Source organism: Schistocerca piceifrons, chromosome 1 (genome assembly GCF_021461385.2).
Source record: "Schistocerca piceifrons isolate TAMUIC-IGC-003096 chromosome 1, iqSchPice1.1, whole genome shotgun sequence".
Taxonomy (NCBI): Eukaryota; Metazoa; Arthropoda; class Insecta; order Orthoptera; family Acrididae; genus Schistocerca; species Schistocerca piceifrons.
Window position 1 is genome coordinate 408,037,982 of NC_060138.1, and position 15,191 is coordinate 408,053,172.

At 40.8% G+C, this 15,191-nt stretch overlaps 1 protein-coding gene across 1 annotated transcript in view; it reads right to left on the reverse strand.

The window, feature by feature from the left end:
- The window catches only part of LOC124711733 (serine/threonine-protein kinase Nek8-like), a 146,559-nt gene that overhangs the window by 61,158 nt on the left and 70,210 nt on the right, over positions 1 to 15,191 (reverse strand). The window contains exon 2 of the mRNA XM_047241946.1: positions 5,921 to 6,011. Within this exon, the coding sequence (XP_047097902.1) occupies positions 5,921 to 6,011 (91 nt within the window). The remainder of the gene's footprint in view (positions 1 to 5,920; positions 6,012 to 15,191) is intronic.

Consider the following 15,191-nt stretch of genomic DNA (forward strand, 5'->3'; position numbering starts at 1 on the left):
TTGCCAGTTAGCGATAATTTCACACGATTGCAAAAATTCGGAAAAAATATTAGATGTCTCTGTTAGTAGCTTACAATATGATGGAGACTTTGCAAAAAAATTCTTGCCGGCTTCTAGGAAAAGTAAAAACTAACGTTACAACCACTGACATATTTGGGCTGAAAATAATATATGAACAGATCTCTAAGTTTATAGATGCCTGTAATACATCTTTTATCGTGAAATAAACTGTTCCAACATTAAAAGAAAAAAAAATACCGTAAGAAGTGTGAAACTGTTCCGCCTGTGTACCTAACGAAAAATTCCGCTGATCGAATTTGCGTCCTGGGCACCCTATAGAAACTTCCAGCCAGAAAGTTGTTAAGAAAACCATGAAATTAATTCTGGTAATATGCAAGACATCATTAGAGAATTGTGTCACGTACGAACGTATTTTATTTACGAGAAACGTCGTGCGTGGCAACGAGCGAGTACTTGTATACCGCCGTCAGGATTTTAGTTCCAAGGCTCGCCTTAATACGGTCCAGAATATTACCTGCCTCGCGAAAATTTTTAATTTGCTCCTCTTTCTGATCCTTCGACACTGCACTGATCTCCCAAATCGCCAATATACGCTATAAAAAGTAACTGTAGGTACTTTCAGGCCAATATTTCCACTGAAGTCGAGTAAAATATATTTTTGCATGTGGTTTTGTGAAAATCAAGGTTTTTCGAGGTACACTACAAGACTTCAGCACGCAATAAGTGAATTTTACACAAAATTTCGTTCTTGCTGCTACAATGTCTCTGCATTCCATTAAAATTTTTTGGCTGTCAGAACACCTGAATCAAAAACGAAGTGTGCGGAGAAGACAAAGAACGGAGTTCTCTGAACTAGAGTAATAAATTTTTTCACGGAGATCACCCTGGATTTCTGTAGCCGACGGATAGTCTTCTGTGTTGTAGTATCTAAGTACAGCTCTACAAATTAGGTTTTTGTTACACTCGTCAGATTTTGTAAATTTCCGTTTTAATTTATATCCCTTTCTTGGAGAATCAAAACACGTGCACACGTCTAGAGATTCTGACGATGTTACTGCACTGTTAATACGGAATACAGCCGATTCGGAAATGCCGTAAGGTTTTGTGAACTTGCGCAAAATTTATATTATTGCCGGCTTCGTCACTGTTGGCCACAACAATAAAAAACTTGGGCACATTCCATGTGGCAATCTGAGATCGTTTCCGAATGTATCTTCGCCCTTTACGCACACCAGCTGGAGTAGCACAACACATAGGCCCTCACTCACTACCGCTACCATATTATCTTGCTGATTGTGATCATATTCTTCTCTTGAGCTCCTTGACGGTATGAGCTATTATCTGTCGCACTCCGTACCAGAATGAGTTCCTGTTTAGCATGTATAATAATTTGCCTCATGTCTTCAAAGTAGTCCATAAGCATTTTTAGAGATATGCATGCAGTAAATCATTTGTACTCTGCAACTGTTCTATTCTTTGTATCATCTATGAACCATCCCACATTTTCTAAACCATTCAAATCCGTGAGTGATGCAGCGACACATGTTTTAAGGGTTAGCGTTATGCCAACATTATGTGTACTGTCGATCTCAGATCCATTTATTTCATAGCATATCTCTTGAAACACGAACGCCAACACATTACGTTTAAGCCTGGATCCCAGGGTAGTGTTGCCGTCTGTTTCCTCGAATGATCCCTCCAAATATATGGAATTCTTACAGGAAAGCCTCAGCGGGTCTTGGTGCTGGATGACGATTCCAATTTTAACATTCTTTAAGGTTTTAGGGCGCAAAACAGCTATGGTCATAAGCGCCCATTCTGTGGCTTAGAAAAGGGTGAAAATAGGAATTTAAATCAGCAGCAATGGGAGCACAACTCAAGAAGGGGGGAAACTAAAAATGAAAGAAAATCTTAGACAAGTGCTATTGAAGGGGGGTTGTTTTCCCCGAAAAGATCTTCGAATGACTGATATCTCACTAACAATTACAAACACAAGGACACGTCATCTGCTAAAAGGGAAGATATATCAGGCAATAGCTGTAAACGAGTTCATAGCGGATTAAAATAGGGCACTGAAGTAAAAGTTGTCTCATCATTCACGAATGAGAGCAGTGGGGACAAAGCGGGCGGAGGATCGCCACTTAAAAGATGTTGATGGCTAAAAGGACAGTGCCCAGTCAGGAGTCCAGTTAAAATTATCTCCACCAGACAATGAGGCCGGGAGGGAGATGTCCAAGCACAGTGAAAAGGTTTTATGTACGGTAATTTATTATTCTGAAGTGTCGACCAATGCGTGTGACAAAAGAGCAACACGACGACATAAAACGCTCTGGAGATCAACAAAGGGAACCATGTGAACAGCGGGCAGAGGAAGAGAGACAGCAGCCTTTGCTGCTATATTGGCTGCCTCGTTTCCGTGTATACTAATATGCCCTGGAATCCAGAGGAATGCCACAGAGATGCTGCCGCCGCCGCCGCCGCCGCCGCCGCCAGCCACCAGCCTAAACGGCAGTTTACGATATGCTCCAAAAACCTTACAAACACTAATCATGAGTGAGATTCGGTGATAGCTGAAGTGGAGATGTTTGTCCTTTCCCGGTTTCCAAAAAGGAATGGCCATCTTCTGGGAGTGGTACTGTAGACCCAAAGTCGATTATAAAGGTGAAGCATGTAGCACAGACTAGGGTATGAGAGATCCAGCAACATTTCGACGCGGATACCATCAGGTCCCAGTGCAGAAGAGCGAGAGGAGGAGAGTGCATGTCTGGATTCCCACATAGAAAAAACGGCATTCTAGCTTTCGCCATTTTGAGAAGAAAAATCAAGAGGTCACTCTTCCACTACCCGTTTCTTCAGGAGAAAGGCTGTTGGGTAATTAAAAGAGCTCTAAATCTCAGCAAAGTGTCGACCCATTGAGTTAGAGATTTCGACTGGGTCCACTAAGGTACCCTCGACATGAGGGGAAAAACTGGATGTGCCGGATATTCGTCGAATTCGTTTCCAAACAACTGATGAGGGAGTAAAGATATTGAAGTAGCTGGTGAAGAAATCCTACCTTTTCTTGCTATTACATCGCCATCGCACACGTAACTGCTTACAGCAGACACAGTTGGCCAACGTAGGATGATGGAAAACGCGAAGAGCACGTCTCCCCTCGTGTATTGCGTTACGGGATGCCTTGTTCCACTAATGCACTAAGGACGCTGGGGCAGAGGGAAGGTATGATGTTTTGAACGTTCCTGGGCTGCAAGAATAGCTTCCATAACGTGAGTGACCTGATCGTCAGTCCTAGGAAATTGACTGTCATTAAATGTTGCTATGAAGGAGGAAAGAGTACGATCGGCTTGGGCACATAGATGGCAGTTGTGGCTGTAATCTGAGGACTCATGGAAAATGGTCACTCGAGTGTCTATCAGCAAGAGCGAACCATTCAAAGCGCCGAGCTAGCCAAACACTACCGATCGAAATATTTAAATGAGAGTAAGTTAACGTGGAGGTAGACAAAAATTATGTTCTCAACTGTTGAAGCAAACAAGATCCGCTAAGTGGAAGAGGTCAATCAATAAGGAGCCTCTCGGACAAGGAAGCAGAGATCCCGAAAGCAGGTGGTGGGCGTTGAAGTCTACCACCAGCAAATAGGGGGGTGGGAACTGACCAAGGAGATGGAGATCGACTCTTGCCATTGGTATGGATGATGGTGTGGATGATGGAATGTATATGGTTCAGAGAGGGAAGGTGAATCCAGAAAGGGAAAGATGTACAGCGACAGCTTGGTAGGAACTCTGTAAGGCGGTTGGGTGATAATGGATAGTATTGTGGAGAAGAATCATAATTCCCCATGTGCCGGAATACCAGGAACACAGGGGAGATCAAACCAGACTGATTGGAAATGAGGGAAGATCATGGGGATGTAGCTTTGTTTCCTGAAGACAGAAAATGACCCGGGAGTAGGATCGTAAGAGGATTGACAGTTCATCCTGATTGGAGCAAATTCTGCAGATATTCCAATGGAGACTTCACATAGGATGGACGAAAAAAGGAAAAATCTCGCCATGATTGCCGTCAACTTAGCAACTGCTGAGAGCCGGTGGCCGATAGCGTGGAATGGCATTCAGCCAGAGGCAGAAGATTCTGATCCATGGGTTGTTCGGGGGCAGCTGCTGCCGTCAGTGATAGGCTGGTTGACCAGCCACCAGTGGTGCATCTTGGCGACATGGAAGACAGCTGAAGGCAGCTACAACTGGGTGGCGCTGTAGAAGACACACGCCATGGTGGAGGAGGAGAGGAACTGTTTCTTATGAGCCTTCTTGGAAGCAGGATGTTGAGATGAAGGAGGAGTTGATGGTTGTGAGGTCTGGGCATGTAAAAAATTTTCACCAGTAGGCTCTTTTTTGGGAGTTGTAGCGTCCGATTTTCGTGCCTGTGATTTAGCAGAAGCCGATGAAGATTGAGTCTTAGAGTGAGCGGGTGATAGTGGGGAGATGGAACGAGCGATCTTCGGGTTGACTATCTGACGACTGTGGCACTAAAGGTGAGATCGCAAGTCTGCATGGCTACCTCCGTAGTAGGTCGAGGAGAGGCGAGGACAGTGCTATATTTTCGCACTGGGAAGACAATGGGTTTTCTACTAGGGAATAACTTACGAGCAGCAAAGGTAGACACCTTTTTCTTCACTCAGATTTCCTGAATAATTCGTTCATCTTTAAAAATGGGGCAATCTCTGGAGGAAGCAGCGTGGTCGTCCATGCAGTTGATGCAACGAGGGGCGTCCCTGGCACATGATTTATCTCACTCTTTGTGACTTTTGTATGCGAAAGATCCAATTTGACAAAATAATTTAATCAAGTAGGATTCGGACATTCCTTATTTAACGGATTTGTTTATTAAATTTAATGGAGTTAACTTGCAGTAACAATGTGGCAGTTTAAATCTGACGAAAACGAAGGCCATCATAAAAGCTTTTCCCGTCAGAATTAAACTAACGAAGCACAACATTGGATGGCACGAATTTTCCCCCGTTTCCCCAGTTTGTTAGAGACAGACTTCTTAGACGACTTCGTTTCACCCTACATCCAACATTTAAATGTCTTTCACATTGAGTTTTGACTAGCTTTAAGGATGGTTTTGCTCAATTCTTACTGTGGTATTGAAGAAACCGATGTACTGGAAGACAATCCTGTATCTCGCCTAACAAAAGTGTTATTGATAATGATGTTTCCTTGGCGCTCTCAAGCATAATTAGGACCTCACCACCCCATCTCGTCCGGCTGTGTCCTGACGACTGTAGGAGTCTGGGACTGTATCCCTGTAGTATTATAAGAAGAAATGATCGGAATAAGCGCTAACGAGTAACTTAAGGTAGAAAGGGATATAAGCGATTCTACCTTCAGATAGAGGTACCTGTTACTTATACTGTATTATGGACTATTGCGAGAAAGTTTTTGATAGCTTTATTTTTAATACTCTTGGAAAGGGCTCTCAGAACCGTTGCCAGTCTTCTTAAAAAATTTGGAAATCACTGAACGAGGAGGTTTAACGTTCATCTAACTAAAGCTGAAGCCAAACAAAAAATTTGCTCCTACTAAAAGCATTTATGTATTAATTTTATTAAATTCGCATTTTGTGTCGTGTAAATAAACAGTAAGTTTTCTACTCGACACTTTTATAGTTAAACCTACAGAAGTCAGTGGCACTGTATCAGCTATCAAAAACACATTTGAAATTGATGAATTTGTAGAAATTCAGTGTATGAAAGGCAGAGGGTTTACCCAGAACAAAACAATTGGCATGTAGTCTACGAGGCAAGAAAAGCTTGGGACCCTTTAGTCTATACTCTAGCATAGAAAGCATGTACCTTGCAACGAGAAGTGTGCGAAATTTGCGTCGCAGGGAGCCTTACCGCCAGTTCGCTGTCAGTCATCTGCGAGATGGATACACGCTTCACGACCACCCGCTGGCCATCCGAACGCCTCTCGCAGAGATGCACTGCTCTAAAACAATAAAATGGGACGTAACAGAGAGTCTTGCAGTCATGCAGATATCCAAATTACTCTAACGCATATTGCGCTGTCAACTTCAGTGTTAAGGTTTCACTAACCTAGAGGGTGGTTACAATTACACTTCTGCTACTTGAGGCAGTGTAGACGGAAAACTGATTCCTGTATGGGTACCCAACTTCATAGGTATGATAGTGTCACGACTTGCCATTACGCGATGGTATTGGTACGGCGACGAAGGACTGAAAGAAGCATCAGTGTGCATTACAGTTGCAGTCAGTCAACTTGGGTCTGGACAAGGGGAACAGGACTTTACTCGTAAACTTTTTCTTATAAAAAACACTATACTTTGCAATATTTGTGGTTTAATTATTCTAGGATTGAAGACAACTGTGTAAGTAGAAATGACATGTTTAATGTCACAATGTTAGCACAAAAATGAACGCCTTTACACAGTTTTCAATGTGACAAAAACAGTTGTCAGGATAACGCATCTTGTCAACATCAAAAAGTGAAATAATCCTAAACACAACAAAATTAAATATTAACCCTCAGAAGGTTAAATTATCCTAAACACGACAATATTAAAGTTTAACTAGAAGTTTCTTTACACAATTGTTCCTACACTTATGTTATGATGTTGGTCAGTACTACAAAAATCGTCCGATTCTGGCTCAAATTTCGGCACTATTTTTAGGATGACAATCAAGTCTACGGTGGATAGTTAGCTATGTGACAAATTGAGCAAAACATTACCCAAGGTCACTCGAGTTTACAGTGGACGCAAGCTGGTGAACCAACAAGTTTACGCCTCTGCACACATTTACCTTAAGCTGCGATGAGCTGTCATCTGCTAGGTCGCTCTCTCTTCCGCTGAAATTCCTATAAAACTAATTACACCTTTGCTGAAGTTCCAGCAGAAACTTTCCCTATGTTTCTCGTTAGGCGAGAGAACATGTACTCAGTCTTAGAATGTGGCGATATACACGTGCATGGTTGGAGCAGCGTGCATATTATAATGCCTCTCAGTTCTCACAAGAACAATTAACTAACTGGCAGTTTGTTTCTCCATTGTTGGATCTAAACGATGCTACAACTAATGTCTAGCTGGATATCATCCGCTGTGAACGCAGTGTTCACACAAATTACTCCTCTGCATCATACAGAGCGTTATTTGCTCCGTTCTGCACTTGACGCCAGTTCAGAGAAGAGTCCACGAAAATTTCCGTCTTTTCTTATTCATAGCTGAACCGTCTCCCCACCTGGGTTCTTTCGTTCTTCACATCACGGCTTTTTTGGGCCAATAGGAGCATTCCTCTTATTTTGCGGAAACAATCTCTACCAATTGCAAGGTCCCTAACATTAAATTGCGTCAGAACTCTGGCTCTTTTCCTCCTTCCTAGCGCGTTTCCGCCAATCGGATGTTTTGTGCCAGTTCCAGACGCCTAAATGCGTTCACTGACTCCTGTGTACCACTCGCTGGACACATGATCGAAAATGCGTCACTGGTCTTGTTTCGTACCCATTTGGAATTCCGAAACGCAGTTTTCTAAATGATTTCTTTCCTCTCCTCCCTCAGATGGGCCATTATACTCGCTCTCCCCGTCTGAGTCACCTGGTCGGTCATTGACTTTCGGCCTAGGACACCCCTTTAAGTGGTTTCCGTGGTACCCCCTGTAGCGCGGCCTTGCCTCTGCCTTTGTCCCTCTGAATTCCAAACGAAAACGCTTCTCACTGCTTGTTTCACCTTCCGCTCAAACATGCATTATAGGAATAGTGTGTTTATTATTGTCGATTGAGTGTCATCCCTTTTTGCATTACATACTGATAGGTAAATTTGCTCATTACCACCGAATTAAGTTAGGTGTCATATTCACCTTAACGTTGTGATGTATGAAGCTCTCATGTAAGGTGCAAATCTGACCATTTATTCTGCCACATTACAACACAGCTGCAAGTTTCGAAGCATTAAAGGAATGTGGTGAGGTCACTATTCTGTACTGGGGCTGCAGAACATGATTTAGGAGTTCGAATTAACTGATATTTGGGAATTGCTCCAGGGAGAGGCCGGCGGCCAATTGCACCACAAACTGTTGAAGCTACTTTCACCTTGGCTGAGAATACTGGCCACAATGTGCAATCTTCAAGCAGTGCATTAGCTGTGTTATGACAGCTGAACATTCCATGGTCTACCATTCGAGAAGTTTTGCGAATAACTTTGAAATGGTATCTCTAGTTCGGTTCCAGGCTGTCATGGACGCAGATGGTCACCACTGTAGTTAGTTATCCATATCACTAGAAAGGAACTGGATGAGGCGACAATATCTGTTCTGTCATTAGGTCTAAATTTTACACTAGTTCCAAAAACATGACCTAAAAGTGAAATCAACAGCATTGAGCAAGCTGTGAAGAGGTTAGAAGGGAGATCTGCAGAATCCTCCACAAAGGCAAAATACTGAAGAATAACGTCTCAGAGGCAGAATTCGCGGCTATAGATGGCCTCTGGGAGGACAATGACACAGTCGTCCTTGCTGATGACAAAGGCGATGTGAGAGTGTTGTTAAAATTAGATCACTATTGACAGAAGATTGTGATGCTACAACTGGATTTGGCATACGAGTACAAGCAAGTGAAAAAGGACCGTACACCAGCTGTGGCAATGATCGTCATCTCACTCACCAACAACTCAGGCCTAGACAAGGATATGGCCAGAGTGCTGTCCTACAAACCGCCGCTGCCACCATAGCTTTATGATTTCCCAGATATATGCAAAGAGTGTGTCCCATTACGTCTGATAGTGAGCACTATAAATCTGGCAACGTATAACCTACCTGAACATCTGACACGGCTACTAAAACGTCTCGTGGGTCACTGTCCACACAACTGCAAGAACTCGACACAATCCTGAAAGAATTTCAAGAGAGATGTATGGACAATGGTGACAGTCAACTTCGATGTCACGCCTCTCTTTACAAAAGTGCCGCTAGAAGATTCCATGGTACTACTAAAGAGTCACTTCGACAATGACAGGTGAAACTGCTTCAATACACACGCTCATAACCATCTTCTTCCAATTGGTGGATAGTTCTATGAACAGTGAAAGGTGGCTACACTAAGTCACAGCGCCAGAGATTGCGCCAAAGAGTTTTATTCCGCCTCCTCCACTGGCTGTAGTAGTTCGGAAGTTACCGTGGGCAGTGGTAGTTCAGAGGTTGCCGTGGTCAGTGCTTGTTGAGAGGATGTCGATAGCAGTACTATTTGTGAGCATGTCGTGTGCAGTTGTTCTGATGGGCTAGACAGCCGATGCTGTTCGATTGGTGATGTTGTAATGATCAGAGTGTATTTTTCGTCAATATATATGAGGTAATAAAACAAAATATTTTTATTTCAAATTTCCTAACTAACAATGTCTCTTGGTCACAGGTTCAGTCAACAAAGCATCTGGCTTGTGTTCATGTATTAGAGTGTAATTCTGGTTTCTATGTGCAATTATAGTATTCCTGTTTTTTTTAATTACTTCAGTGTAAATGGTGTTTAAAATATCTTGTGTTATTGAGGAAGAACCGTGCCAGATGTGTACGTTGAATCACACTTCCACACACAGAACAGTTACACTTCTACCTTGTTGTTTCGTAGTAGTTGTTTCGTAGCTTTTATAGTTGCTGGGGACTTAATTGTGTTAACGGAAATTTCCTTTCATTCTGTGTTGTTATTCTATGCAGTCAGATTGCGTACTAATACTACTCAGGGCCAACCGGTTACGAGACTGCGTAACCGGACAGACAGCTACTAATACTAAAAATATTTTCATTTAAATAATTAAGCCCCCATGCACGTAGCGACCGCTGCTTCGGATCGTCCCTTGGAATTCTTTTGATAGTAAAAAAAGCAGACAGTAGTATTGTCGTAGTAATTTGTAGTTTAGTAATTGTAGTCTATTGCGTGTATAGATTTTGTAATTGAACATTTGTAGTTGTCTTGTCATTCTTCTGATGGTATTTTTGTGGAATTTACTTTTTGATGAGTCGTACACGGGTTTGACAATTTTGTGCAGTTGTGAAGGTCTTAATTGTTCGTTAGGCGTGTGTTATTTTCGTATAGTGACGAGTTTTGTATGTTTTGTAAATGATTACGAGATCGATGAAAAAGGCAAAAATGATGGATAGTCAGAATGACGAAATTGTTAACATGGCGAACTCGCCAACACAGGAGAACAGTATGATGAATGATGAAGTAGAAAACAATTTAATAAACCGGGAAAATAGTCCGGAACCAGTTCAAAATTTTTCACAATCGGAAAATTTTCAGAATATGAGATTAACGATAGGAGATTCTGAAATAGTATCGAACACAGATAGCTATACAGCTATGACGTTAGTTTTACGGGAAATGTTAGGGGCGAGAAGAATTTTGAACCAGTTAATATGGAGCAGTTGATGGGTGCTATATTTAATTTTGGATCACAGATGGGAACATTGGCAACACGGTTAGACTCACAGATAGGAACAATTAAAACTGGTATGGGAACAATGGAAACACGGTCAGACTCACGAATAGGGACATGTTTTAAAAACATTAAAGATGAATTAAAGAAAGAAATTAGAGAAGAAGTACAAACAATTTTGAATGCTCTCAGTAATAGATTAATTTCAATAGAAATTAGACAAAAGGAGCAGGATAGAGAACAGGAAGAAAGAGATCGCGTGATAGTACAAAAATTTTTAGAGTTACATTTACAATGTGCACACGATAAGGAAGAAATATATGAAAGAATCGAGGAATCAGTACCAATCGACAGAATAAATAACCTAACGCAACAGTATGAACAGTTAACTACTAAATGTGTCAATACCGAAACCCGAGTCGCGACACTTACGGAAGACGTAAATAAACAGAAAGAACAGACTTATCGGAAAGAGTTGAGATTTCAGATAAATTGACAAGTTTTAGTTTAAATGGGGACAGAGATTCAGATGATACAGCTCCATTGCAATTTGCAGAAACAGAAGAGTACCAGAACATAAATAAACATGTTGAAAATCAGGGAAAATTTAATGAACGCGTTAAAAGGGAATTTGAGGCGTTACGAAAGCAAGTCAAACAAATTGAAAGCGAAATCGTAGGAAAGGACAGTAGAAGAAATTTAGAATCACAGATAGAGGGCTTTGAAGAAAATTTATTTCATTTACGAGATGCAACAAGAGACCGCCAGGCGCGCGAACTTGACAATAATCGACATTCGGACTGGGACAGACGCGGTAGGTCTTTGTCGCCACGAGGCGAAGAAAACTTTGACTATAAACACTTTTTAACTGTTCGGAAATTTAAGATCTTTCGCAATTCTAAGAATGACATACATCCAGGTTCATGGTTAGATCAATTTATGTACGCACTTCCACCAAATTGGCCACTAAGTCACAAACTGGAATTTGTGTGTGGATATTTAGAAAACGAACCGGCGACGCGGATGCGCGGACTTAGAGAGTGTAATAATTTAAATGATTTTTACCATGCATTTCTATCGGCATATTGGTCCGGAAACACGCAAGACAGAGTCAAACACAGTCGTATTATGCAGAGTAATTTTAAACAGTGAGTTCCGCACGCCAGCAGAATACTTTTAAGACATGATTCGAAAGAATCAGTTCCTTTCCAAACCTTATAGCCCGACTGAATTAATTCGCATTTGTTTAACTAAGCTGCCACAATCGATAAGACAAATTGCTTTAGCCGGAAGATGTCAAGACGACATTGAGACTTTTAAGGCTTTGCTACAAGAACTTGAGTATGACAATGACGACGGGACTTCTTGCAATTTTTTCAGTAACGGTAATCACAATAGATTTTCAGAGAGAAGGGATAATGATCGGAACGGACGTTATATGGGTAATTTTGAGAATTACAGACGAAACAGACATGACAATACATACCAGCCTTATGACAATAACAGACGTTCTAACAGAAATTACACAGACAATTATAATAACGGAAATTCCTACCGGAATGATCAATCATACGGAAACAGTAATCGGTATCACCAAGACAGAAATTATTCATACAACAATAGAAATTCTTACTACAGAAATAACCAGGGTAGTAGATATAACAATTTCAGAAGTGACAGTCGAAATTACACAAGAAGCAGTGATGCAGATAGACAGGAAAATAGAAATTTTAATAACAGACACAACCAAGAATTTACATCTAACAGACAGGAGGGACCTAACTGGCATCCTCCGCATGACAGAAATTCCGAGAGACAAATGCAAATCGTAGAAATTGATCCGCGAAATAACGCGAATAATCAAAGACGTGACGCAAACAATCGACAATGACTTGTAGCTTCGGCTTCTGGCAGCAATATAGACGGTTCAGAAAGTAATGACACTACGACTTTACACTACGTACGCCTGGAAGACGTGAGACACATTTTGCTAGACGAAAACGAAAATAATGTAGAGCATTTTTACATCCTGTTATTGAAGTATGTGTGGGTAAGAATAAGTTTACTGCTGTTTTAGATTCTGGGAGCCCATTGAATGTTATTAGTGAATCAGTTTTTCGTATATGTGTAAGAACTATTGCTTGTCCTGTGTTACCTGTTTCTAAAACTACAATTCAAGGAGCTATTTCTGGAAAAAGTGTGGAAGTCAAACAACAGACCAACTTAAATTTCATTTGTCAAGGATATGAATTTTCTGCTAATTTTATTATTGTTCCATTACTCAGTACACAAATCATATTAGGTATGGAGTTTCTTAACACACATAAGGCAATTTTAAACTTTAAGGAAGGAAGTGCGAACTTGACTGTTGCCGGAATGCCGATATGTTTGAAGTTTTTCGAGTGTAACGAAATCTGAATCAGACACAAAATGTTTAAGGTTTCTTACTTCTGATGTTTTCGCTGAGCATTATGACGAAAATGTGTTCATTCATGACAACGACAATAGATACAGAGACGCGATGGATGATATAATTAATAGCGAAGAATTAATTAATGGAAAGGTTAAGAAAGCTGATGTGCCAGATGACGTCTCAAGAGAAGAACTGCACCAAATTTTGACTTCACATGCTACAGTATTTAGTCATCACACAGGAACTATACAAGGCTTACAATATTTATTTAAAATAAAAGAACACACACCATTTCGGGGGAAAACGTACGCTATTCCTTTGGCTTACAGAGACAAGGTTAAGAGCGAACTTCAATACATGTTAGATCAAGGCATTATTGAGCCAGCAGTCAGTCCTTATACCAGCCCATTACTCGTCGTTCTTAAAAAGGATGGGTCAATTCGTTTGGTTCTGGACTCCAGACAGATAAATAATATAATCATTCCTGAAACTGACCGTCCACAAAATCTAGATGAACTTCTTCAACATTTCCATGGAATTAAAGTTTTATCCACGATTGATATGCGCGCAAGTTTTTGGCAAACAGAACTTCACCCTGATTGTAGAAAATAACTGCCTTTTTAGCCTTTGGTAACTTATCAATTTCGGAAATTACCGTTTGGACTTTAACTGTATCTTCAGCAGCATTCATTCGTAGTTTAAACGAAATTTTACCTGTTTATCTTCGTGACAATATTACTTCATATGTAGACGATATTCTTATTGCTAAACGTTCTTGGAGTGAGCACAACAAAATTTTGGATTCATTATTACGTATTTTTGCAAGAGTTGGCATTACAGTGAACTTGGAAAAATCTGAATTTGGTCGTTCTCCGGTGAAATTTCTTGGTCATATTATTTCTACAGAAGGTATTCTTCCTGATCCAGAGAAACTAGACGCTGTTCGTAATTATGCTGTTCCTGCTACAAAACGTGATGTTCGTAGTTTCCTTGGTGTCTGTAATTTTCTTAGACGCTTTGTTACATTGGACGATTTGGCCACACCTCGTTTATGTGAACTATCTGGAAAGAATTCTAATTGGTGTTGGGATGAGGAAGCTCAATCAGAATGTGAACAACTTCGTGATGCTTTAGTTGCTGCTCCACTTCTTTCACGTCCTGATTTATCTAAAGATTTTTGTTTGGCGACGAACTCATCATACAAAGGCCTAGGTGCACACTTATTTCAAGAGAGAAGAAAACGGCGTTGTAGTACAGAAAACTATTGCATTTGGAAGTCGTGTTCTCTCTAAATCAGAAAAGAATTATTCGATTACGGAACTTGAAGCCTTGGCTGTTGTCTGGGCTTTCACAAAATTTCGCATATTTTTGTATGGCAGACGTACTAAGGTTTACACCGATCATCGAGCTCTGGAATTTCTTATGTCAACAAAATTAACTCATGGAAGATTGTCACGATGGGCGCTGTATCTACAGGAATTTGATTTTAGTATTGTTTACATACAGGGTTCTCCAAATACTATTGCTGATGCTTTATCACGTGCACCTATGGGTTTGAAACAAAGTGCTGAGGAGGACTGCAAAGAAAACAATTATTGTTTGATTTATATTCAAGGTGTTGCGTTTGAAAATTTTATTTCGTCTTCGCTCCAGGACATCGCTAAGGAGCAAAACAAGGATCCAATCTGGAAGGACATTAAGGAGAAGTGGATGGAAAGCAAAGCGCTGCGATTAGACAGTATTATTTAGTTCGCAATGATATTCTTTTTAAACGAAAATCGGTCAACAACTCTGTTTGGTTAGTTTGCATTCCTGATGAGTGGGCTAATAAATTGATTTGGTATACACATTTCAGTTATGCACACTTTGGTCCCAGAAAATGCTTTCATAAATTACGAGAAAATTGCTACTGCAGTAATATGGAAAAACGTATTCGATCTGTTCTTGCCAAATGCAAATTATGTCAAAAGGCTAAGCCGCCAACTATTTCTCACAGAGCACCGTTGTTTCCTATCATTCCAGCGAAATTAAAGGAGATGGCTGCAGTCGATTTGTTCGGTCCAGTGGTTCGTTCTACTAATGGTTTTGCGTACATTTAGGTAGCAGTGGAATTGACATCAAAATATGTGTGTTTTACACCTTTACGCAAAGCAACAGCTCGTTCAGTATCGAATGCTGTCATCAAACATTTTCTTAAAGAAGTGGGACATGTTGATAAGGTTATATCAGATAATGGATCACAGTTTCGCTCTAAAATTTGGCTTCGTACTCTACGGCGTCGTAAGATTGAACCAATTTTCATTTCACTTTTTCACCC